We start from the raw sequence: 25,219 nt of genomic DNA, 5'->3' as shown, positions 1-25,219 counted from the left end.
TTTATAGGACACTGAATTCCTGTTCTCAGTCTCACTGACTGATACTTGTTGGACAAGAAACTTCTTCATTGATTTTTCAAGTAGTTTTAATACAAGGTGTCTAAATACAAAATTAATTCAAAGTGTGGAGAATGAGATGGCCTGGAAGAAAAACTGTGGCTTGGTGCTACAAACACAACCTTAATTTCTAAGATATGCATCAGAAAATGGGAAACTCCTTTTTTGTTTTGGAAGCATCACTATAGAGGGAGCTGGATTATTAATTCATTTTTTATACAGCAAAATAAAAATACTAGTCCAGAGTAAATATCCTGTGAATGAGTATTTGATGATGTGAGTGCTTCACTGCAGTTGCTCACACTTTAGGAAAAAGCAGCTAATTTGGAAGTCAGATAGCTGGAGATGGGAGGTCATTAAAGCATTTTTTTCCTGCTCATCTGTTAGACGTTCTTACAAATGCAGATAGATGGGCATCAAAAGCAGAGTATGCACTTTGGAAAGGAATGGAGTGAAGAAAGTTGGCTTTTCCTGGTGGTGCTGCTTCAGAAGCTCAAGAAATTCTCTGTTCTCAATCTCTACAGGAACCTCATGGCCCTGAATCGTAGAGCTTTGGTAACTGTGACAGGATGAGAGCTGAAAGGCCAACAACCTTAGCAAACAGTTGAATTGCTGCCGAGTTTTAGAGCTGTGGCTGTGTTTGCCTTGTCATTCACAGGCATCTCTGTGCTTGTGTGTAGCTTCTGGAAGCAGGAGCTTAATCTTTAGCCATTTTTACCAATCCATCATTCACCACTGCTGAGAAGAACTCGAGTGGTGGAATGCATATCTCAGACATTAAACCCAAAGAGACTTTCAAGAGCAATGTCTGCTCTGTGGTGAGGGCTAGAACAGGCAGGGATTTAGCTGAGCTGCTGTCCTGCTCACCATGACTGAGACAAGTATGGAGCATTTAGAGCAGCAGCTCAGTGGATTGGAAAGACCCTTGAGCAAAGCAGGTTGTGGAGCCATGGGCTGTCTCCTGGCTGTGGTGCCTGACTGATTATTCCTGTCTATAACCTTAGGCTTTGTCTCCACAGGGGAATTCTGCTGTTTATAACCTAGTGAGTATCATGTGTTCATAAAAAAGTTTTCATATAAAAAAGTTGCACTTTGTGAAAGACTAGTACAGGTGGGAATCAATATTGTGCTTCTTTGCAGCAGCAGTTTGTTTCTTTTATCCTCTTATGTTGGAAACTTAATCTAGGCCCATTTTCTTTTCAGGCAGATAGGTAATTTCTGACTATGGACCAGTTAAAAATTGCTTCTACAAAGATAGCCTTTGTTTTGAGAACCCTGCAAGTGTGGAGATAGTTAGGAACAGAGTGCTGCTGATATCCTTAACATAACTTCTTTCTTCAGTATTGGATGTTGTATCTTCTTTAGTGAGCAACTGCTTGAAAACAGACATTACTGCTTGAGAAAACATCAAAAGGAATTCCAAGGAGTATGGATTAGATATATCAGTCTCATCACAAGTGGTATGAGAAGTAGCTACACAGCCCATGTGCTCTTAGTCCCATATTTGCAGTAATGAGGGTGGAAAAACAGTAGATAGGGGTTTTACATTCTAGCATTGAATTTCTGATCTGTAGTGTGAGGTTTTTGGTAGAAAGTATATGTATCTCATATAAATGTGAATCTCAAAAAAAAAAAAAAAAATTTAGAAAAGCCTGCTAAGGTAGCCTGAACTCTAGTCTGGAAGAGAACTTAATTTTCATGGCTTCAAATCACAAGTAATTGACCAGAAATGTATTGTGAACCCAAAAGCAAAATTAAAATTAGACCTGAGGGCAGTAGTTTTATCTGACCTTTGGATAATTGGTATTAAAAAAAGCACAAATGTTTCTGTTGCCTTGTTTTGCTGTGAAAGGGTGCAGCTGTAAGCTGTGAGCAGCACATAATGCCTCGCTGTGACTGCAGTACCAGGGGAGTGCCAGTGGTGCTGATGGGGAGGAGGGAAGGCTGCTGGGGACCATGGATCCATCAAATGCATGGCTTCTCCCGAGCTGATGGGACATTTGAAAGGATGCAGTGTGTGTGTGTAACTGGTACTGCTGGGCTTTCTGCTCCTCAAGAGAGTGAGAATGCTCCACTTTCAAAAACTGTCAGCCAGGAATTATTGCGGGCCAGTGAACAGTCATCCGAGCTGAATGGAGGCACTTTTCCTGTCGACACTGTAGTTTCTCTTCATGTGTATCTTCTCTGCTGACTTTAAACCTAAAATTTTCTGTGCACTTGGTGCTTTTTATGCACACTGTGCAGTCTGCTCACTCTCAGATAACAGGAGGCTGCTTCAGTAATCTTTTGTGCCTGTAGGTGCCAGACCAGATTTTATATGCATAGCACTGCTTGGCCCTACATGATGCCACTTCAGGAAATAGCAATGCATTAGCCCCTTAAAAAAATCTAAAGTCAAACTTGCTTAGAGATGGATTTAAATGTAAATGAGGGTCTTTGAAAATGACTTTGGATTGTCACTCTGCAGTACACTTCTCCTACTAAAATGTTAAAATAGCTTCTGGGTATAGCTGGGTATTTGAAGAGACAAAAGCCCTCAGCTCACTCCATATGTGTCCACCTGTCTGTCCCCAAGGAAGAAATTGGACTGGAACCATCTCTGTCTTATTATTTAGGGTTATATCTTTCTGCTTCATTAATATATTTCTTGCCATTTCTTACATGTTTTGAATTGCAAAACCAATAATAATTTGTAAGTAATGGAGTGTCCTGAGGTCAGTGAACCAAGTTTTTACTGGGGAATCATTATTATAGTCACTAAAGACAAGATAATATGAATTTCATATGAAGTTCTCTTTGCAAGGCAGTGTGATATTTTTAAGTTTGTGCTTATGTACCAAAACATTTTGACCTGGAAATGAACATAATGAATATAAGATGCAAGAATGTTAATTTTGGAAAAATCACTGTTGGACTGTGAAATATTCATGACTAAAAAATCCTCCCTTCCTGTGCTTTTCTCAGCGTTATGCTTAACACTGAATTTCTTGAAGCTTTTTTTTCTAGAATCTAGTGTGTGTGGGTTAAGAAGAGTAAGGTTTTTCTGTGTGTGTTTTGTGAATGGCTTGGACTTCAGTTGGTTATTAGAAATAAACTCTCATGTCTCTGGGCTTAAGTCTCATGAGCTGCCAGCCAAATGAAGGGCAGCAGTCTCAAGTCAGTGATGTTTTTTTATTAGTAGATTTAAGAATCACTTCACTTTAAATTCTAAACTGATTTCCTTTGTCTGTTTTGTGACTGCTGTCGACAGGGTCAGTGTTTGTTGGGCTGTTTGTCCTCCATGGAAACTGTAATCAAACCAGCCACCAAACCCAAGGTGGGCTGTGCCCTGGTGTGCCTGGGCTGCTCCCTGTGGAGCCACAGCGTGGTTTGGGTTGGAGGGGACCTCGAAGATGACCCAGTTCCAGCCCAACCCATGTGGGTTCTCTCTCTGTGAGCCAGGCCATGGCTTTGTGCTCAGCTGCTGCTTCCTCTGCTCCCCTCTGTGGCTGAGAAACACTCAAGGGTGATGTTTACAGTGCTGAAGGCGAACACAGAGGTTTATATTCTGTTCATAACTGCAAGTTAGTTCTTGTGGTAAACAGAAGTGTTTTGATGTAGCAGGCTTTATTTCAAAATCCTGTTAAAATCCCTGGCTGGCTGTGTATAAAATGGCACACATTTCTGCTCTTTACCATCAGGAGTCCAAGGTGTTCTGGCAAAGGGAGGAAGGAGCAATATTGTTGCCTTGAAGCTGCTTGTGCCACCCTGTTGGGGTGGGGTTGTGTTCCTCTAACTGCTCAGGGCACCTGGGCACACCAGGAGGTGAGACTTGAATCCCCCTCACCTGCAGTTTGCTTGAGTCTCTCTTGTCACCTCTCCATTCCAGCTGTCCATGCAGTTCTGAGCACAGATGTTCATTGGTCCCTTAAAATTGGGGATGGTGTCTCTTAGAGGAATGGGTGTTTAAGTAAGTTCTGCTCATACCCTTCCTCTCGAGAGGCGTTGGTTGATTATTTCCTGTTTTTGTACCAAAGCTATAATGGAGACATATCACTTTAAAACACTTCCAAAATGTGCAGAAGTGCAACAATAGCACTGACCTCAGCGAGCGAGGTCACACCCAGGCTGCTTCCTGTTTTCTTCTTGGGGAGACCAGAGGCCCTGAGCATGGGAGAACTCTCCTTTGCATCTGCCTGGGGGTCGGAAATCAGAGTGGCAATTAATTCCTTCTGACAAAATGAATGTACAAAAATCTTAAGGAAAAGATTGAGTTAGGATTTCCAGGCTTATTTTCTAATTTGTAGCCATTTTTTGAGAGAATAACCATTATTTTCTTAATTAACTGATGTGTGTAAGATGTTCTGTACTCCTTAAAACATACATTAAAGATAAAGAAAGGAGGGAGATGCACTCAAGAGGTTTGAGAGGAGAGATAAAGATCAAGGTACACAGTGGGGCAATTACAGCCCTTTATATACTGTTATTTCAACTTATCCCAACATTATTCTCCTGGATATCAAGTATTTTGACCAGTATAAAAGCTCCTTGCTGTGTTGTCTTTGTTTATTGATGCAGTACTCCTACAAGCAGAACAAAGAAGGCTTGGGGGAATGGATAGCTGGAAAGGTCTCTGAGAAACAAAGGAGAGGCAAGCATAGGGCCAGGGTATAGTAGAAAAAAATACTAAATGTTCCATTTTCTGCAGTGGAGAGCTGAGTGTGTGTGTGGTTCTCAAACAGCTCTACACAGAAAATACATTATGTAAAACTCCACCCAAAATAGTTGGTATATGTGAAGGTGTGTAACTGCAGCACAGCATTAATGTATTTACTTTAAATGACTGTTGTTCAGGCAGAGATTTCACTTGATGTAAGGCTTTGTCCACGATGTCCAAGTTTGTAGATTTTGAATATGTCATTCTCTTCAGGCTGTAAGAGATAAAACCTCTTTTTGTTCTTCTCTAGTGATGGCTCTGGGGAGACATAAATGACTGGGCAAAGCTGCCAAAGTCTTGTTTAGTGTCACTAAATGAAGAAATGTTTTATCAAAATCTTCTCTGGCACATCCTGAATATATGAAGTGTTGGTCTGTGTGTGCTGGCAGGGTTCAGCTCCAGAGGCAGAACCCATTGTCCACAGCCTGAGTGTCTGTGAGTTACCAATGTATCTCCTGTGAGAGAGCTGGAGTATTTCTTGGTGTCTTTCCCCTATATTTAGTAAAGTGCTATAGTTAGCAGTCCTTATGTTTAGCCACCTGTGTGAAAACTAGTAGGGATGATAACATGAAAGCCGTGTGGAACCTCCTTTTTCTTCCTGTCTATTGATAACTTTGAGATCTTTCTGCATAGGAGTTGACACATGGTAGGTAAGCATTTATTTCAGTTCTAAAGGATGGCTTTTTTTGATACAAAGTGAAATTATTACATAAAAACCCTGAGAGCGCTTAAGAATCCAGTCAAGCAGACTGTTCTTTCTGCAGTCCCTTTAATCTCTATATATATGGCACGAAAATAGCAAGCCTTTGTTGTGGGGTGGGGCATATTTACACGTCTCTAGTAACTCCTGCAGAGAAAAATCATGTTTTTCCAGCCACAAAGTTTTGAGCCCACACGTTGCAGAGACAGTACTTTGGAGACAAGACCCTGGGGTAATTTGTCACTGCCTGCCTGTATGATGAAGAATTAAACTCTTAGCAAATGATGCTGCTACTGAATCAGGAACAGTGTAAGGAGTAATTTATCTGTGGAGCACTCCAGCCTGGCAGTGGCTTTCTTGGCACTAGATATACTGTGGAATCTGACTTAGTTAATTATTTTGCCTTGGGAGGCACCTTTATTTTGGTAAATTCATTTGTGCAAGTCCACTGAGGTGCAGTTCAGCCTACAAATGACTGGGGGCAAGGATGTGCCTCCCTGGCTGCACAAAGTCAGTGCTCACAACAAGCTCCCTGTGCTGGTGCTTTGATGGAAACATCTTGTGTCCTTGACTCCATTTCTTGTTGCTTTGGGTGTCCTGCAGTGGCACACCCTCAGCTACCAAAGGTTCTAAAAGGTTCTCCCCTGTCCTGTTGCTTTTCCCCTCAAGGCCTCAGCGGGTGGAACTGTTCATAGCACATCGTGCACATCATGTGTTGTATTTGAAGAGAAGCATCTGACCTCTTTGATCAGAGGTGCTACCTCTGAATGCTGAGAAGCAGATACCACGAGTATTCAGCATCTGAGCAAACTCTGAATATTTTTTCTCTGATTCAACATTTATTAAAACTATGAATAAGTTAGGGAAGTAGACATCACATTACCCCCAGTCTCCTGAGATGGCAGGAGGAGCCCTCACTCACTCTTTCTGCCCATACAGTTGCATGAGCTGATGGTGTGCTGTGTATATGACCAAGTATGGTACAGCTGGGCTCCTGGGGAAATTCATATCTGGAATAAAGATTTTTCCAGGCTGTGAAGCTGCATTCCTTCCAGGCTGTAGTATTTTGATCTTGGAGTGGAGAGTGAACAGGCATCTTGTCCTTTGTAATCTGGTATGGGTTGGTGATGTATCCACTGAGGTTTTCAGTATGAGGAAAAGTCTGCAGCACAGAGATCACCTCTGTTCTGGCAATCCTTGTAAGCCCTGCCAAAGCAGTCCCAGCATTTAATCTGATAAAACCCAAGTTGTTTACCTGGTGCTTGGTATCACATTTCAAGGTTGTGGTGTCTTGCTTCTCTGCAGTGAGGACAGATTTGTAGCCTCTGCTTTGTTAGTACTGCTAAGCATCTCAGTTCTGTGTCCTTCTGTGCTTCACCTCACTTGGCAGGCTTAGAAACAACATTACAGCAAGTAAATCTAGTCTGGGTAATGGTCTTTGTACATAACTACCTCAGTAGTATGGTAACCATACTGCTGGAGATTCAGAAGTATTAAAACAGACACGGGTGCATCCATGAGTTCCAAGCATGTGCTTATCTTGCTGTGTTGCTGTTGTGAGTCTGGTGACATCAGTGAGATGTTCCCACCGGAGTTCGACAGGAGTTCAGAGAGGCTGCTTGCAGAGTTAGTGTGAATCTGGAAACACATCCGTGAGAGCTTCCTCCCTACCCACTCAATTTCTGTGGCTTCCTGTGGGCACATGAAAATGGTGCTTGAAAAAAGAAGTAAAAATCCCAACTGGAAGCATCTTTTTCCCACTTCTGCTAAATACTTAATGGTGGGTGATGATCTGAACACACAGGCTTTGCATTGGGAGCTGCTGCCAGGCAGTGCAACACTGTTGGATACACTTCAATTTAATAGTTGAACTGCACTTAGTTTGTTTACTGTAGTATCTTGGTGTTTATACATAGCTTAATATCTCAGAGTTAGCTGTTCAAATGCTGTGTACTGCAAAGGGACTTCAGTGCTTAAAGCTAGAGTGAACCAGTTCTAAAGTGAACCTGGATTTTGTGGAAGTGTGTGCTGGTTTGAGGGCAGCTCTGCTCATTGAGGTATAGCTTGACCTTGAACCACTGACACATTTCTACTAAGCAGTATTGCTTAAGGCTTTGCAGATTTAGAACATGCTGGTGCTGCTAGGACTTTTCCACTACTAAAAAAGTTTCTTTCAAAAATATGAAGGATCATTATCCTTTTATTCTTTTCAGAATTTTTGTTAAACTAAAGACGTGGGTGAGTGAGAAGGCTTCTGGAGTTTGTCCATATAGGAACTTGGAGAAGTGTAACACGATTTAAAGCTGTGAAGTTTAACAGCTGTGCAGCTGCTGGTGCAGCTTGGTGCAGAAATGGCATTAATGGTGAACAGTGCTGAAATAAGTGACATTAATTAACATTAAGTTTATGTGCAGAATTGTCACTAATGGTCTTTGCCAGTGCGATGCTACAGCTCATTCTCATATCTGCTCACAGCTTTACCTATGAATAGAAAAATGCCCTAATTTTGGGTGCTTGTGACTGGCCATGCATGCTTCCAGTTGTGAAGAATGTCACTTTCTTTATGATCAGTAATTCTCTGTGAGAATGTGAAGTGACTGTTTACAGAGCACTGAAGTGTGTGGCACATCACAGGGCAGAAACTGACTTCCCTTCTCAGAAAATTAGAGATACATCAACTTCCCTGCTAGGAATCTTTATCTCCTATTAAAAATAGTACACAAGACTACTGAACATTGGCAAGCAGCATGGCTGGTTGGCTTTAGACCTTTGAGACCATTGTTTTGTCTGTGTTACCTTTGAGTAGTTCTGGAATAAAAAGGGAAAATCATACTGAAAAGGTTAATTTGACACTGTCAGAACTGAAAGTAGGGCTATATTTCATAGGGGTATCCCCATTAAAGGCATTAAGGTTGTAATTAACTTGATAGCTTGTAAAGGTATGTGATTAATGAATGTGCTAAAGTCATGTTTTTAATGCTTAATCTTTAAAATTGGACACGAGTGTTGATGGCTGGTATGTTACACCTGCTGTGCATTCAGCAGTGTTAAATAGTCTGGGCTTCTGAAAAAAGGAACACAGTGGGAAATGGAGAAGTCTCCTCGAGAATTTCCATATGCTTTGCAACGTCTTTGTAGTTGAACAGAGCACAGGTTTAAGGGAGGGAAATGTGTGAACCTCACAGTTTGCTTCCATATAGCTGGAAATACTGGTTAGAGCTGAGTCACCATCCCTCTTACTGATGAGGATGTGCTTTGATTTGGAGATGATCCAGCTCGGTGCATGTTTGTGAGTTGGTTCTGAAATGAAGTGATACCTGTGGGAAGCACAGAGATTGAAAGGAAGTAGATAGGTAATTAGTGAAGATACTTTTCTTCCTAAGCAACAATAAACTTTGTCGCTCTCAAACACTTGTATAAACTGTTAGTCCAAGGATGATTACTTTATTTTGCTTTGAACCAAAACTTCTCACTGTTTTAAATCCATGAGTGGTGTTTTATAGATGGAAAAAGCCTTTCCTGAGTCAGTCTTTTAGAGCACATCACTACTGAAGTGCAGAGGACCAGTAGCCAGGCCAAATAAAGGGGTTTCCCCAGAGGTCTACAACTTACCAGACACACTGTGACCTTTTTTTTTCCTCTGTTTTTTGGCCATTTTTCAGTGGACTAAATAGGAAGCATAGACTAACGTTTTGAATAGGTTCTTCTTCCTGCTTCTTTTCCTTCCTTCCTCAATTTTCATTTTGTGAGTAGTAGTCTGACTTGTCTGTCTTCTTCTACAAGCTAGAAGTGTTTTGGCTTTTTATATAATGTCATGGGACCACTATTATCACCTTTCTGGTGTGCTTTTTCTGTCTGAAAAAATTACAAATAAGTGCCTAGCTTGTCTGTGAGCAATTTACTTGCTGATGTTGCTTTTACTGCAAGGATTTTGAAGTCTCCATGCGTGTGAATAGACTTAAAAGGTCTCTAGTGGTGTTGGCTGCACTGCTGTGCTGGGGATAAAAAAAAATAAAAATTGATCTGAGGAAACTTTGTTCAACACATTGAAAAAAATCCAATGCAAAAATCTGATTTGAAAAAAAGAAATACTAACCTGAAAGTGTGCCCACATGTGGTCTTACTGTTAATTGATCTTCTTTTTAAGTTTGCTTTGAGTCTTTGTTCAGATGACAACTGCCTTAGGGAGCTGAGGCTGTATCAGCACAAGGATGCTTTTAGGTTTGGTCTTTGCTATCCCATCTCACTCCCTGGGTGCTTTTGAAATGAAAAGATCTCTGTGCCTTGCCTGAAAAAATAGGAGAAAAAAGTGGAGATAATCTGTTATTTCAGCTGTAGTTTAGGATTCAAAAATTTAATTTTTAGTTAAAACCAAGTCTGCCCTGCATGTCTTGTGCAAGGTGCCTGTAATGACAGCCCTGTTGAACCCAGGGCTAAATGCTGGGGGCACCTCCAGCCTCTGCTCTGTGTTGCCATCCCGGGGCACAGACTGACAGAGATTTCTGGGCGGGGGAGCAGAGAGCTGCTACAAAACAGGTTCATAAAGTACAGTGGGTGGTTCTGTTGACAGTTGCTTTTATATTCAGAATAGACTTCACTAAATTCTGCTTTTTGTGGTAATTCAGGAATTGAAATCACTTGGGTCTTGCCAAATTCATTAACACGGTGTACTAAAGGGAACGTCTATTTGTAAGCCCTTCTAAAACCAGAATAAATATATATATATAAATATATACACACAGATTCTTAGGGTTTTGTTATGTTTTTTAAAGAGGAGAAAAGTAACTTTCAGTATTTCTTTCCTCCCTCTTCTTGGCAGGTTTTCTTCACCAGTGGAGCGTGAGAAATAGAGGCTGAAGATGAGTGAGCTGGAGCAGTTACGGCAGGAGGCAGAGCAGCTGCGAAACCAAATCAGAGTAAGAATTGTGAATTGCTTATTTTCCATCAGGAAATTCCTCCTTTAAGGGAATAAACTGTCAAGATCTATCAGTTGTTCCTGATTAACTTGTGCAGAGCTTAAAATATTTTCAAAATATTTGAGTAAAGATCAGAAAAGCCATTAGTATAATGAAGTAAATTCATAATATTTCTGAAACAAAATGTTTGCTGTTGAAGTTTGAGCTTTGGTGTTAGGGGTGTATGTGTTTCTGGAAGTTTTATGTTCTGGGGTTTTAAAAACAGAAGGGAGCAGCAAAGTTCTAGAACCAAGGCATGACAAGTTTGGCTGAAGGGTCTTAGAAAAGCTTGGTCCTGGGCTAAAAGTGACCCCTGAGGTTAAAGCAGGGAGTGTGAGACAGCCTTCCAGAGTGGATGTAATTTCACAAACACTGTTTCTTGGCTTCCTGTTAAGTTTATTTTTATTGAATGCTGATGCCCCCATACAGGCTATTTTTTTGTTGTATTTACTCAGTGAAGATAAACCAAGTGTGAGCTGTCATGCCCAGTCAGTTTTCCAGGAATCTTTTGCAATGTGCATTTATATGTCAGTGATGCAGTTTTCAGTAAAGTATAATAAGCATCTTCAAAGTCTGTTTATTTTTCATCAAAATTTTCAAAGCATGGAGCATTCATAAATCTGATTTATATTTGCAAACATTCCTATCAGTGAAGAGTACAGGTTTCTTGGAATATGTTGCATGTACAGAGGCTTTTTTTAGCGTGGCATCTGCTGGCAGCAGTTGTTGTGTGGTGTCTCCTGCGAGGTGTGAGGCTGCTGGGTGGTGTCAGCCTTGTGCTGAACACACTTCATGTGTCAGGGCTGTGCTGGGGCAAGTGCTGCTCATTCAGTGCCATCCAGGGAGAGCCCTGTGTCCTGTTCTCACTTCATATTCTGTGCGAAGACAAGGTGGGGGTCAGTCAGTGCTGTGCCACTGGGTGCCCCTTCCACCAGCTCTGTAGAGGATACAAATCATTTTTAGCTTAAAATACGATTTTTTTTTTTTGTTCCAGTTTAAGCTTTATTACAGAATTACACTGCTAAAAGGGGTACATAATTTTTCAGTTCTTCCTCTGCATGCTGTGTAAAGACTTTATCATTATGTTATGTTGGGGGAGACAGTTAAGTCTTTGCTCAGTCCTGGTAATCAGTGAGTCTGGTTTCATGCAAAACTGTGGGAAGAAAGAGCTACCAAGCAAGTCAGAGGGCTTAGACTGTGCTGCAGGAATGTTTGCTTGTTTTTTAAATTTTAGAGCATAAAAATCTGATTGGCTCTTGGGTAATGACTCCATTTTGTGGCTTTAGGTTGATGTAACATTTCCTTTGTAACTCTACCACCCAAACTTGTAACTAGATCCATCAGATGTAGCTGAGTAACCGTGGCTATATTGCCTCTGGAGTCCCTTGGCTCAGCAGTGGCAATTGGTGATTGCCTCTTGGCATATGAGTGCAGGCTTGGATACCTTGTGCTTAAGTCTAATTTCACACTCAAAGGCAATTAAAAATGCTCCTGATGACTTAATGTCCATGAAACTTTCTGACCAAATAATTTAATTTCATGTTTGTAGAGATGACTACTTATCTTGCCTATTAAATCATTGCACAGTTTTTGTTTGGAATGGGTAAGAGAATAGATACAGGATCTGAAAAAAGGGTTTTTATGTGTCAGGAATATCTACTGGGCTGCTTATTTTCAGGAATTATTTTTTTTGCACTCCTAAAAAGAGATGAGGTCACTAACAGCATGTGATGTTTTATGTATAGCTAGCATTTTGCTGTCTTGGTTGTTGACAGCTCTTGGGTTTTGTCTGATATTTCCTCTAACAATATAATTACAGAAGATCAGCTTTGTGCCTAGAAGTGAGGTCCAGATAAGGTTGTACCCAGCAGCGTCCTGAGGTGTGGAAAGGGCAGTGCAGAGCTGTTGATCCCTGATGAACTTCAGTCTGCAATATTTTAGAAGTGTTTCATGACTTCTAATTTTATTTTTGCAGTATCTAGGTGATGTGGGCACCTGTGTCTCCCCATGCAGCTGGAGCTCTGGTCTGTGCACAGGCAATGTACAGCCTGAGACTGCAGAAATTTTTAGTGCAGGAAGTTGGAACACTGAACAATGAATTGCCAGATATCTGTCAGATGACTTGATGGTTAAAGTTAATTTCTAGTTGTGTTTGTAATGAAGTTCCCATGTGATGTGTGTGTCCTCACTGTGAGAACTGAAATTGAGGATAATGATTTTTAGAAGTGTTGCTTACTTAGCACAGTGTCATTCAAACCAGACATTTTGGACAAATAACACACCATATTTTAAAAAATACATGTAGTTTGGGGAAAAAACTGCAATCTGAAGTGTGTTCTAGGAGAGTCTGGAGGCTGCACACTGATCAAGCAGTTGGATTTTTCTCACAAACTTTGCATTGTCTTCTGCATGAACTGAGAAAAATCTGCAATTACATAGAGGAGCTTTTTTATGTTTTGACACTAATGATTCTGTTGTGATGAAATATGTAGAAATACAGTTTCAAGGTAAGAATTAAAATAGCCTGTTGAAACTCTCCTTTTCCTGCAATTTTGCCAATTGTATGGCAAGTTTTAGACAGACTCAAATATAGGAGTTGCTAATAGCTCACTCTTAAAGAGAAAAAATTCTTTGTTTCATTCAGCCTTCATTCAGAATTCATTTTATGTTGAACATTTTCAACTATTTCAGGACAAATCAACAAACATGTTTAAAATCCAGTGTGTTTCTTCCTGTAGATGAAATAAGTCCTGAGTGCTAAGGGATTTGCTGCTCTGGTATTTTAAACCCCTCCTGATTCCAGACGTCAACATTTTATAAATATTTCTACAGTTCAGACATTATAAAAATAAGTTGAGATGACTTAATCCACTCTCAGGCTTGCTTTTTGGGAGGAGAGCTATAAAGGGTGGTCAAAATAAACATGCACTTAAGAAATGTTAAAGTTGCAATGTCAAGTAACTCTCAAGCAAGAGCTTGAATAAAATTGAAGATCTCAGCCTGAACGTGCTGAGGCAGTTCCAAAATGTGTGAGCAAATGTTTCTGCTCCTGCTCTCAAAGGGGATGTTGCCATTCCTGCACAGACTGAACTTTGGAGGGACACACAAAGTGCTGGTGAAGAGGCACCATTTTTTGGGGGGTTTTTGGGTGCCTGTTTCAGTGGTTGCACAAGTTGGAGAAATTGCCAGGAGTTGAGAGGGTTCTGTGGCTGGTCCTGCAATATGGCTGTTGATAGTTTTAACTTCAACTTGGGCTGCACAGTTCCTGTCTAATTTGAAGGCAGTTTAAACCATGTTTAACTTGTGCTGCACAGGTCCTGTCTAACTTCAAGCCAGTTTAAACCATTTTCTCAGAAGGAGGTGCTGGCCATGTGCCTGTTTCTGTGTTCTGGGCCCGGAGCTGCAGGAGAGCAGTGCAGTCACAGCTGTGACTAAAACCAGGTCTTGCACAATCAGTGTTGCAGGTGAGGCTCAGTGGAGCTCACCTGTTCAGTCTGGGACTCTGAATTATGTAAATGAAAGTCAAGTCTGTTTTCTAGGTCAGGTTGAATCATATGCAGGAAACAAGTCCTATGTCCATAGAGTCTGAGATAAGGAAAAAACCATGGAGTGTCTGTGTGGAGATCTGAGCACCACCCATTCCATGAAATGGGTGAAGGTGTTACTGGGCCATTCTTTCCCTTTCATTTGTGTCAAGTACATAATCACTGAGCTTTGGTAATCCTGCTGTCTGTCCTGCTCCCCAGATCCTGCCTCTCCCAACCAGCAGGGAGGGTTAATTTGTGCAAGAGCCTCGTGTGGCACAGAGCTTGCTAATCCTGTGTAATATGTGGTTGCTTTTCCAGGTGGATCAGTTCTTCCCTTGTGCTCAGCACACCCTGAGCAAGCACATCCACCCCAGGGAAGGAATACAGGGAAAAGGGTAGGCACTGGGACTTCAGGATGGCTCCAAATGCCTTTGAATCCCATAGTCTGTAGAAAGGGAGATTCAAAGGCTGCTGGGGCATGACCTTTCTTAAGTCCCTCTTCCTTCACTACCCCTCATTGTGTGCCATTGCTTTTTAGATTCCTTGCACAATAAAACAGATTAGGGTGACAGAAGGAATATTGGCATGTCAGTTGGTGGTGGTGTGTGGCTTTGAGTGTGTTGAAATTTAGCTCAAGAGGTACTTTTCCTTTAGACCTTCTCAGCTGATGCTCAGTGTTGTCTTGCCAATTCAGCTTGTTCCATTTTTTGTTTCAGGATGCCAGGAAAGCCTGTAGTGACACAACTCTTGCTCAGGTATGTTCCTGTTCTTTGTGTAGACTGTTACTTGAGAGAGAAAAAAATAAAAATATCAGTTTGTGACTTTATCATGTTCCTGTTCAGTAACTGAAAGAATAAAGTGAAAGAAGCCTTTGGAAATGTACAGTGTGTTTACAGTTATTTAAAACTAAACAAAGCCCCACCAAAAAAACCAAATAAACAAAAGAGCAAAAAAACCCAAGCAGTCAAAACCCTCCACCATCTTAATGGATCCTGCTTCCAGTTTACCTTTTAAGTAGTGTATGTTTATCGTGTTAAATATATTTAGAAAGACTTAAATAAACATCTTTTAGCAGTTTTTTGGAAACAATTATTTTGCATTTAAAGTAATGCTATGCTTTAACAAGTAATACGGTAAATACTGGAGCATTTTCTTTCATTGATGTAAATTGCAAACTCTGAGATTTAAGAATCTGAAATAATCTTAGTAGAACATAGAAGTATTTTAAAAGAGCTTCCTGAAGTTTCATTGTAGCCACTGTGAAGTCTGTCTGCTGTAAAATCTGTTTGTGTCGGTGTTGCTGGGTGTACACCACTATCCTATTTTTTTAATGGTTTTTGTTGTGTGCCAAGATAGATAATGCTCTATCAAAGTTCAAATGTATTTTTGTTATCTTGTGCATTAAAAATAGTTCCCAGTATCTCAGGGGTTTGTTTTGTTTATTTTCAGATCACAACAAGCCTGGACTCGGTGGGTCGGATCCAGATGCGAACCCGGCGCACGCTCAGAGGTCACTTAGCCAAAATCTACGCCATGCACTGGGGATCCGACTCCAGGTGTGTGCAGGAGCCCTGGGCTGCCAGGGGGCTGCAGGTCACACTGGCACCTTCAGTTTCATGGCAGCTCCTGGGAGCCTCGTGGTGTTGGTGCCCTTAGGGCATCACAGACCCCCACTGGGGGGTGGCTCAGAGAAGAGCTACTTTGCCTGTTCTTGCCCTAGATATTTGGCCTTCTCCTTTCACTTTTAACCAAAGTTCTTCAATCAAGAGAGTATGTAATGAGGCATATTTTTTGGAATGTTGGATATTGTACTTTCCAAGATATTGAATAATTATGTAACTTCTGTGGCAGGGATTTAAACACTTCACTGAGAAATTCTAATTTCATTGAAAAAAAGATCCTTTTCTACATAGTGGGAAAAGTAACTTGGAATTTTGTTTTGCTGCCTTCAGAGCAGCTGATGGTGAAGTGTAAACACTGCCTCGTGGTCTGCTCTGTATCATGTCCTCCAGAGAGGAATTAATCTAGAATCTGTTCTCAAGATTTATTTTTGCCTAAATTCCTTATTTGCTTCTGTGCAACTGTGTAATTATATGAATAATGAATGCAGTTGTGGAGAGAGTTCATAAAATGTGTTTTCAGTGAGTTGTTTGCTTGTGTTCATTTTTAATTATGAGTCCCCATGGGATTCCCCAGGTGATATGGAGATTTAGATCTTTGCAGACTTTTTCCATCAAATGCAGCCTTCCAATAAAAATGGAAAAGCAGAAAAAGCAGAAAAATGAAACTTCTGAATCATTTGATAATCATGTATGATGTATGTCTATTTTGAGATTTTTTTGTTTGTTTGTTTTATATTAACATATTTTATTTTGTGTTCATATTTAGGCTACTAGTCAGTGCTTCTCAAGATGGAAAATTAATTATTTGGGATAGTTATACAACAAATAAGGTAGTTATTTATAATCCCTCTCAATAATTCATGTATAAGTTGTGTGTTTGAATGGGCTTATGTCTGTTACGTACTGTGGTTGCAAGTCAAAAATCAAAAGCAGTCTTTCTTATTCAATCTTTTTGTTCCTTTCATGGCTAGGTGAGTGCTAGAGATGTGTTGCAGGTTGTCTCTCTGAAGCAATAGTTAATTATATAGTAATGTGTAACATTTTCACTCTTACTTTGCTAGTTCAGTAGCTGTAGCTCTGCCTGTGTGGTTTTCAAATTACAGAAATTAAATTAAATTGGTTTTGAATTATAGAAATACACAACCTCAGAATTTACAAGAATGCTTTGAGTTTGAGGACAGAGGAAGGAGATGGAAAAAAAACACTGTTAGGGACAACCATCCTGTCTTACAACCCATAGTTTAAAGCTGTTAAAAAGTTGGACAGAGAAATCTTAACTAGAATGAGCAAACCCTAAATGTTGCAGTTTACGATAGCTTTGCTATGAAATAAGGTTCTGAAGGTCTGTAGGTGTGCCCTGAGGTATCTGTCACCGGGAGGTGTGGGTGTGTGTGTGCAGGGAGTTGGATGTGATTGCTGTAACCCCAGGGCTGGCACTGGGGCTGCCCTGTGCTGCTGTGCTCTGACAGGAGCTGTGTCTCTCTGCAGATGCATGCCATCCCCCTGAGGTCCTCCTGGGTGATGACCTGTGCCTACGCTCCCTCGGGCAACTACGTGGCCTGCGGGGGCCTGGACAACATCTGCTCCATCTACAACCTGAAAACCAGGGAGGGCAACGTGCGCGTGAGCCGCGAGCTGCCGGGGCACACAGGTGAGGCGAGCTCTGAGCCTGCACCAGGGGACACAGTGCTGCTGGGGCTGGGCAGTGCTTGTGCTGCTCATGGACTGGCTGGGGGAGAACTGGGTGCTGTTCTTGCATTTGAACCTTCAGCCATTACTCCTGGGTAAAACCTTACACAACTGTTTTGCTTTTAGGATACTTGTCCTGTTGTCGCTTCCTAGATGACAACCAAATTGTCACTAGCTCAGGAGACACCACTTGGTGAGTTTTTGAGCTCTGTTGGCCTTCCCCCACTCCCTTTCTTCCTTTTTTATGTCCCAGTGCCTTAATTTATTTAAAACTTGAACTCTGAAATAATGACAGACCTTGTGTTAACTTCATCTGCAGTGCTTTGTGGGATATTGAAACTGGCCAGCAGACCACCACGTTCACTGGGCACACTGGAGATGTGATGAGCCTCTCTCTGAGCCCAGACATGAGGACTTTTGTCTCGGGCGCCTGCGATGCCTCCTCGAAGCTTTGGGATATCCGCGATGGGATGTGCAGGCAGTCCTTCACGGGGCACGTGTCAGATATTAATGCAGTTTGTGTAAGTGATCCTCCTGTTTCCACGTGGGAAGATTGGGGAGGAAAAAGGCTACATTTGCATGAATTCAGCTTAGAGTCTACTGAGCTACCTTGATTTAAAATCAATTAGTTAGGGTAGAGAATGTTAAATTGTATGTAATGGAGAAGGTTGTGTAATAACTTACGATCTACTTTGTAGCTGAATTATTATTGCCATTATCTGTGATGCACTGCACTGTTCCTGGAATAGTTTCGCCTGTGTTTTTATTCAGTAACTGAGACATCACTTTTAAGAAGTAAGGAATTGACTAGGGAAACTTTTTGAAGCATGGCAATATATTAAAACTGAAAATTGTAGATAAGTGTAATATACTGAGAGGGTGCAACGCAGCCAGGCATCCTCATCCTAATGTTTTCTGTTGAACAAAAAGAGCTTTCAGTGAAATATTCTGGAAGGCAATTAAAATCAGTATTGATGTTGAATATTCCCTGGAATAATTTGGTAATATTTAGAAACTGGATTATATTTCCCCTCTGTCATAGTAACACTATGTTCTGATCTGCATGATCCAGGCTCTGGTAAATAGAGAAAGAAATGTAAGTTGAAGCTGCATCTGTTTTTGATAAACATGAAAAATTGTTAAGGCTGAGAAAATACCAAACACGTGACCAGTACAAAAATGCAGTTCCTATACTTAGACCTGGACCCTGAGATGTGCTGGGCTCTCTTCCATTCCCATTTCAATCAATATTGCTGCTGAGAGAATAACTCAGATTTGGAGTAGATTTTTTTTTTAGGAAATTGATTTGCTTGTTTGCAGTCTTCTGTCTTGGCTGAGCCAACCTGGCTGACCAGCTCAGGAGGGAACACTGTGTTCCACTTCAGCCAGGGTGTGCAGAGCTGGGGTTTGTTTGGTTTTGTAGGAGTCAGTGGCACACACACAACCCCTGCCTGGCTACAGTTCGGTCACTCAGGTGTCCCCAGTACTATTCTAGAGGTGTTCCCTTGCACAGCTGTGTACATGAATTTTTCACCGTGCAGATACTTTAAGATAAACCATTCTGCCTTTGGTGAAACAATCGTGTGATGTGGTTCAGCTCAGGCATGACCATGTGTGTTTTGGTGTCCGATGCACCCGTGCAGTTTTTCCCCAACGGCCACGCGTTCGCCACGGGCTCTGACGACGCCACGTGCCGCCTGTTCGACCTGCGCGCCGACCAGGAGCTGATGATGTATTCCCACGACAACATCATCTGCGGCATCACCTCCGTCGCCTTCTCCAAGAGCGGCCGCCTGCTGCTCGCCGGCTACGACGACTTCAACTGCAACGTGTGGGACACGCTCAAAGGGGAGCGCGCAGGTAGGACACGGCTGCTGGCGCTGCTCCGCCAGAATCTCTGCAGAACAGAGCCAGGGCCTTGCCAGGGCTGCTGCTGACGGTGTGCAGTCTGCTGCATTCCTTTTAATGCTTTTCTCTTGAAATGGCATCCTTTTATTGCAGCTGGTTGTGTCTTCCAGAAGTTGCACTGCATTTCAGTTCCATCCCCGTGGAGTGAGCAGTAAATGAGTCAGGAGAACAGGCCTGTTCCTGGGCTTTACAGATCTGTGTGCTGGGAGATCCCAGCTCTTGAGGCTGAGGAATGCCCTCCAAAATTGCATCTACAGAAAATGTATTTCACTGAAATATATGGAATGAAGTAGTGCAGAATTACACAGTGGCAGTAATTCAGGTGTAGCTACAAGAATCTTTTTGCTTTGCTTTCCCTGCTGTTGTGAGAGAGGGAAAATGGAAATTTCTGGTCCTAGAATCAGTCACTTTTGACAACACAGCATGTTTATAGCACAGCTATTTCTTTCTCACTTCTTACAGTAACTTAAATGCCTGGGCCTGGCTCAGTTCTGAACATCAGTTCTGCTGATGTTTCAGTTCAGACTGAAAATAGATCCTTCTCCTTAGTTCTGCTAGACCTGGATGAGGAACCTTGGGGGAGCAGACAAAAGCAAGAAGAGGTGGAGAGAAAACACACCAAAATAGAAAAGGGGCAGGCTAGTGCTGCTCTTCCATTTGTCACAATATATGGGCGATGTGTAATTCTTAGGGTTTGCAAAACTTGGAAACTCAAGGTAGTTAATACATGCAGGGCTTTGTCAGGAGATATCACATTGGATTTTGGAAGTGCTTGATGGCTGAAATTGTGTATAGCAGTGTATAAAACGGGAAAACCAGCAGAGAGCCTGATTAGGGAGAAGGAAATCTATGGGACAGGAAGTAGAAGTCATAAGGGCAGAGAGAAAAGTGGAGGCAATATTGTGTATAGATATTTTTACATACCTTATTGTTGGATTTTTTGATAAGTCTGTTACAGTCTATGTGATTCCTCAGAGTAAAGACAAAAAGGAGAATTAAGATCTTGTATAGCATCTTTTTAGTACATTTAAGACTTACCTGGGACAGCAGAGTAACAACTGAAGTGCTTGACATCTTGCAGACACTAAACTTCCATTGCTTCTTCTTTTCCAGGTGTCCTGGCTGGCCATGACAACCGTGTCAGCTGTTTAGGTGTTACTGATGACGGCATGGCTGTAGCTACAGGGTCTTGGGACAGTTTTCTCAGAATCTGGAATTAACTGGGAGCCAAACATGTACATTCTCCATTTGAGATCTGGAGAGATCAATGCTGCAGCCTATAGCTGTGAAATAACATTTCTACCTTGTATTTGCAGGTGAAGTTTTTCTATTCACTGATTATTACACAAAAAGGCTTTCTGTAAACTAGAAAAAAAAAATCAAGTGAAGAAATAGGGGAGGGGGGAAGAAATCACTGACTTTTTAAAAGGGGCCAGCACACATTATCATGGTGACCGATAAACTAAGAGCCAGTCTTTTTGTTTTTGGTGGTTTGGTTAGATTGTCCTTGAAGGGTTTTTGCTTGTGCTCAGTCTGCTAATCTTGTACTTTTTTTTTTGTACATAACAGAATATACACATTATAGCAGCCAATCATGTAACATTTGTCTGTATGTAAAGAAATATGTTTGCCTTTTTTAAGGAACTACATTTATAGCTTTGCTTTTAACCCGAGATGTCACTTCTGAGTTTTGTAGTGGGTGAACTAGATTGCTGTTTTCAATGTTTTTGTGAATTTACTGTAGATAAAGTGAAGCCAATGGTATGTATGTGTTTTTTTATAATGGAAGGCATTTGAATTTTTTTAAAGGCCCTGGAGACTCCCAGTTAATACCTACCGCCTTATTCACTCACTTCTTGACCTGCTTGCCTATTTTTGATTAGGGGGTTCTTCCTTTAAGCCAGTGGTTCCTGGTTCATCCACTGGCAGTCACGACCTCCAAACACCAAGGAGTTAATGCCAGGTAGACTTGCACCAACAGCAGAAATAATTGGAAAATAAAATAAATCCAGATGTTCTAGCTTCCTCCCTGCAGGTTTTTGCATCAGTTGTTCCATGCAGTCTGTGGGTACAGAAGCCAAGTGGCCAAGTGCTGTGGCCAGCTCAGCCCCGGCCAAACGTGTGGGTTTGGCTCCTCCCAAGCTCCAGCTGATCTGCACTCAGTGACTTGGCTGCTGCTCAGAGCCCAGAGCAGTGTGCAGAGCTTGCTCCTTCCACACCAACTGAGAAATTCAGGAGGACTTTGCTTAAACTCCTAAAGAGGATTTAACTGTGCAGTTAATTGCTTTAATTCCCCTCCAGATTCAGGGGTTGCCAAAGCACACCACAGCCAAAAGTGCTGGTTGTCAGTTGTGTGCAGTGTGAATTACCAAAGGAGTTGTGTAACTTACCTGCACCTGTGTGACCCCTGAAAACCTCCCAAGATAACCTTGAGGATGTGTGCTTGTTCTGTGTGCTCACTGAGGGCTGTGCCGTGGTGGTTTAGAGATGCCAGATGTTCTGCAGCCTCTGACACTGTAAATAGCCATTTCTGCTCCTGTCCTGATTTGATTCTGATTTTTATGTCAGTTGCTTAAAGATCTCACCAAGTACAGTTCAGTGCAGAGACAGGCGAATCATGTGACTGATGCCCATTTGAAACTGCCCAGGGAGGTTGCTTAACTTTTTGGTGCCTGGCAGCATGTCTGCACTCACAGTGGATGTTCCCTTGGGAATCTGAACATCTGTGGCTATCCTGAAATGGGGGATTAAGTCTATTGGCTTCTCTTAAGTGACTTATTTTAAAGATAACGTGAATTTTAAATCACCAGGTTGGAAGATGATGTTAGTCATCGTTCATTGGAACTGATGGGGAGTCTGGATGTCTCTGGGTCAGGTAGGAATGAGAAAGGCCCAGAATCCTGTAGTATATCCAAATGGATTTCTGGTTGAGATGACTTTTGTGAAGTTTCTGACATTTTTAAAATTTCATTACTTCCAGACTGTGCCTGTAAACTCACCATGTCTGTAATGGTGAAGGTGCCAATAAATCTACCAGTCAATCATGGTAAATTCACTTTTGAAATAAGAAAAAGGCGCTTCTTATACTGGAGAAGGAACATTTCCTAACAGCAGCCTGTGGTGTAGGACCAAAATCCCACTGTATTGTGTCTCACAGGAATTCCTCAGTGTTTTATTTTGTGATCTGTCTGCATTTATAGAACTATTATGGAATTCTTGTAACTCTCTTAAGTGAGCAGCTCTTTGGGATCTTGCAGACTCCGTTTATTTTTTAGTGGTGCACTCTTGATTTTTTTTTTTTTTTTTTTTTTTAAACTCACAGCTGCCTTGAGTAAATCATTCTGGAAATTTATTACTAAGGAATTTTAAGAAAAATATTCTTTTTCTAAAAAATTTTTTTCCATAGAAGTGTGTTTTGAACCAATTTCCTAGTCAACACCTTTGCCAAGACAGGTGCCATTTTTACATTCTGGTATTAAAACTGGTTTCTACTTGTGAAACTCCAAAATCAATTTTACAGCTGTATATAACTTTTCTTACCAGTTTAGGTAGCCTGTAACAGTGGTAATGGCTCTTGTACAGGTATTACTGCAAATAACTTCAGTTATTGTTGGATGGCTGTTGCCTCTTGGATTCAGCTGCTTTTTAAATAAATACTAAGGAATGCCATCTACTTGCTGAGGTGTCCAACAGCATCACAGAACTCTGCCTGTCTCTGCTCCTCACTCAGCCCAGGTCTGAGGGGCTCCAGTGCCAGCACACGAGACCTGGGAGAGGCCTGGGCACAACAGGAGAATCGGTGGCTGGTGCATCTTTGGAGCCTGTGGGAAGCCTGTGATGGATCCTGCCCAGGTGATGTTTGCTGTTCCATTACTGCCCTAGCTTGTGGGGTATTTTTCAAGCCTGCAGATTCCAGTACCACAGGTACTGTGTGATGCCACAGAACTACTCAGGCTGTGGCATTCCCTTCTTTACTCACTGGCAGGGACCTCTGGAGGTTGATGCCCAGCTAAAGTGGAGGTGGCTTTTATGGTAAAAGCTCAAACTCCTCCTAAAAGAAGGTAATAAAATGACATTGGATAGGTTTTGCTTAAAGGATTTTACCCCAGCTTTTAATTTCAAAGAAACTGGTGTGTGCCTGCAGTTGATACGAGCTCAGGTGTGCAGCCTGTGTGACTTTGACTGCACCATGGCAGCAAACTTGCTTGCAGCAGGTCTTTGCAGCATGAGTGGGCACATCTTCACTGGCTTCAAAAGTTCATAGCCAGACTACATCCTTAGCTGAATTTCAAGTAAGCTGTGTCATTACAGAACTGGAGTAAGCAAGAGCATTGTGCCAAACAGTGGCAGAGTAATTCTTGCCCAGCCTCTTTTCTAAAGGCAGTCTGTTACAGCTCGGGAAGCAGAACCATGTGTTTGGTGTAACAAAATTTATTTTATTCTGGTAGAATTTGCCAGCATTTTCTAAGTGATATAACTTAGAGAGTTCTCCCTTCAGGCAAGTGCCCAGCCTGGGCTTGTTCTCATGTAGCCTTGGATGCCATTTATTGGTGGAGAAAGCAGTTGGAGATTCTGGAAACCACAGAAAGCTGCTGCAGCTTCGTGCTGATGTTTGCTGGTTCCATCTGCCTGAGCCCCTTCCTTCCAAGCACTGCTGTGCTGAACTGAACTGCAGAGCCCTGGCAGGGCTGCAGAGCTGACAGCTCCTGCGTTGACAGGATTTGTACCACTCCAAAGGGAACCAGCATTCCAGAGGCTTTTCCTGCCACAGGCCAGGGCCTGGCCTTGCCTTGGCAAAGCTGAGCTGGAGCAGCAGCAGGGCCCAGCATGTCCTTACTGTCATGTACGGCATGGAAGTAGTTGACTCCTTCCTTCAGTTGTGTAACTGCTCGTCCCATGATGAAGTTCACAATTATTACTTTAAAGTGGAATGAAAACATTGTGAAAACATTCCAAGAGTTGTAGTCTGTCCTCTCTGGGGACACTGTCACCTCCACTAGGTTTAGTGCTGTGCTTTAAGATGTTGGTGAGAGTTTTGGCTAATTGGACTAGTTGGTATCAATGGTTGTGTAGCAGAATGGCTGGTTTTGAGATAGCATTTCCTGTCCAAGTACTTAGCATGGGTTGATGGTGCACTGTGTATCCAGTACTCTGGCATGCATGCTGGTCACACTCCTCCTACACTTCAGAGGCACCAGAGCCTTTTATCCAATTGCTGGTTATGTAAAATACATGCAGAATGTTAATGCAGTGTTGTTATGGTAAATGTGTGAACAGTGTTACTAATTGATATAACTGATAACAGATTACATGTGCCTGACATTCTTATACCACACAGTATGTTTAGGTTTTAACTAATATGGACTTCGGTGGAATAGTCTTAGGTATTTCAAGCCTTTGTTTTACTTACACAATGGTGCTCTCTTTGTGGTTTTTTTTGGTTTTTTTTTGGTTTTGTTTTTTTTTTGTGTTTTTTTTTTTTTTTTTTTTTTTTTTTTTTTTTTTTTTGTTTTTTTTTTTAAATAAAAGCATCTGAACACTTGTAGTACATATTACATCCAAAGGAGTCCAAAGCAAAATGCTTCTGAACATGCTTAATTTTACTTTGCCTTTAGTTCCCAGCATCTCTCATCAGCTTTGTTTTGTTTTTACTTGTTGCTGACTACTTTGGAAAACTTTGGTAATGTTACCAATTATGAAGTGATTCTGCACTGCCTTTGGATTGTGTATGTATTCAGAAACAGTCTTAAAGCTTTTATTTAAGCTATTAAAAAACCAGGGACTTGTGCCATTTGTTCTTTACCAGTGCTGTTGTAAAAAGACTTCCCTGTGACAAAAAAAATCACTTGCTATGAACTTTGTTTATAGCTTTTTTTTTTTTTTTTTTTTTCACGATGGATCTTTTCCTTTGTATTTGTACAGTGGCTCAGTGAAAGATGTTGCCATGAGTTGATATTGTAACCAATAAACAAGTGCTTTTAACCAGCCTGGCTCTGCTGTCAGTGTTGTATTAGAGCAGTTCCTGGCCTCAAAGTGTTCCTGGGATGGGGATGGAGCAGCCACAC

At 41.6% G+C, this 25,219-nt stretch overlaps 1 protein-coding gene across 3 annotated transcripts in view; it reads left to right on the top strand.

Moving 5' to 3' along the window:
• GNB4 (G protein subunit beta 4) overlaps window positions 1–25,139 on the top strand; it is a 30,615-nt gene extending 5,476 nt beyond the window's left edge. For all 3 annotated transcript variants that reach the window (XM_056498670.1, XM_056498672.1, XM_056498671.1), the window contains exons 2-10: window positions 10,273–10,369; window positions 14,652–14,690; window positions 15,385–15,491; window positions 16,324–16,387; window positions 17,046–17,208; window positions 17,373–17,439; window positions 17,566–17,767; window positions 18,890–19,106; window positions 20,268–25,139. In XM_056498670.1, the coding sequence (XP_056354645.1) occupies window positions 10,313–10,369; window positions 14,652–14,690; window positions 15,385–15,491; window positions 16,324–16,387; window positions 17,046–17,208; window positions 17,373–17,439; window positions 17,566–17,767; window positions 18,890–19,106; window positions 20,268–20,374 (1,023 nt within the window). In that variant the 5' untranslated portion in view covers window positions 10,273–10,312 and the 3' untranslated portion in view covers window positions 20,375–25,139. The remainder of the gene's footprint in view (window positions 1–10,272; window positions 10,370–14,651; window positions 14,691–15,384; window positions 15,492–16,323; window positions 16,388–17,045; window positions 17,209–17,372; window positions 17,440–17,565; window positions 17,768–18,889; window positions 19,107–20,267) is intronic.
• Window positions 25,140–25,219: the final 80 nt, after the last annotated feature.

The sequence above is a fragment of the Oenanthe melanoleuca genome, chromosome 9, assembly GCF_029582105.1.
Source record: "Oenanthe melanoleuca isolate GR-GAL-2019-014 chromosome 9, OMel1.0, whole genome shotgun sequence".
NCBI classification, from domain to species: Eukaryota; Metazoa; Chordata; class Aves; order Passeriformes; family Muscicapidae; genus Oenanthe; species Oenanthe melanoleuca.
This window is presented reverse-complemented; position numbering and strand designations above follow the sequence as displayed.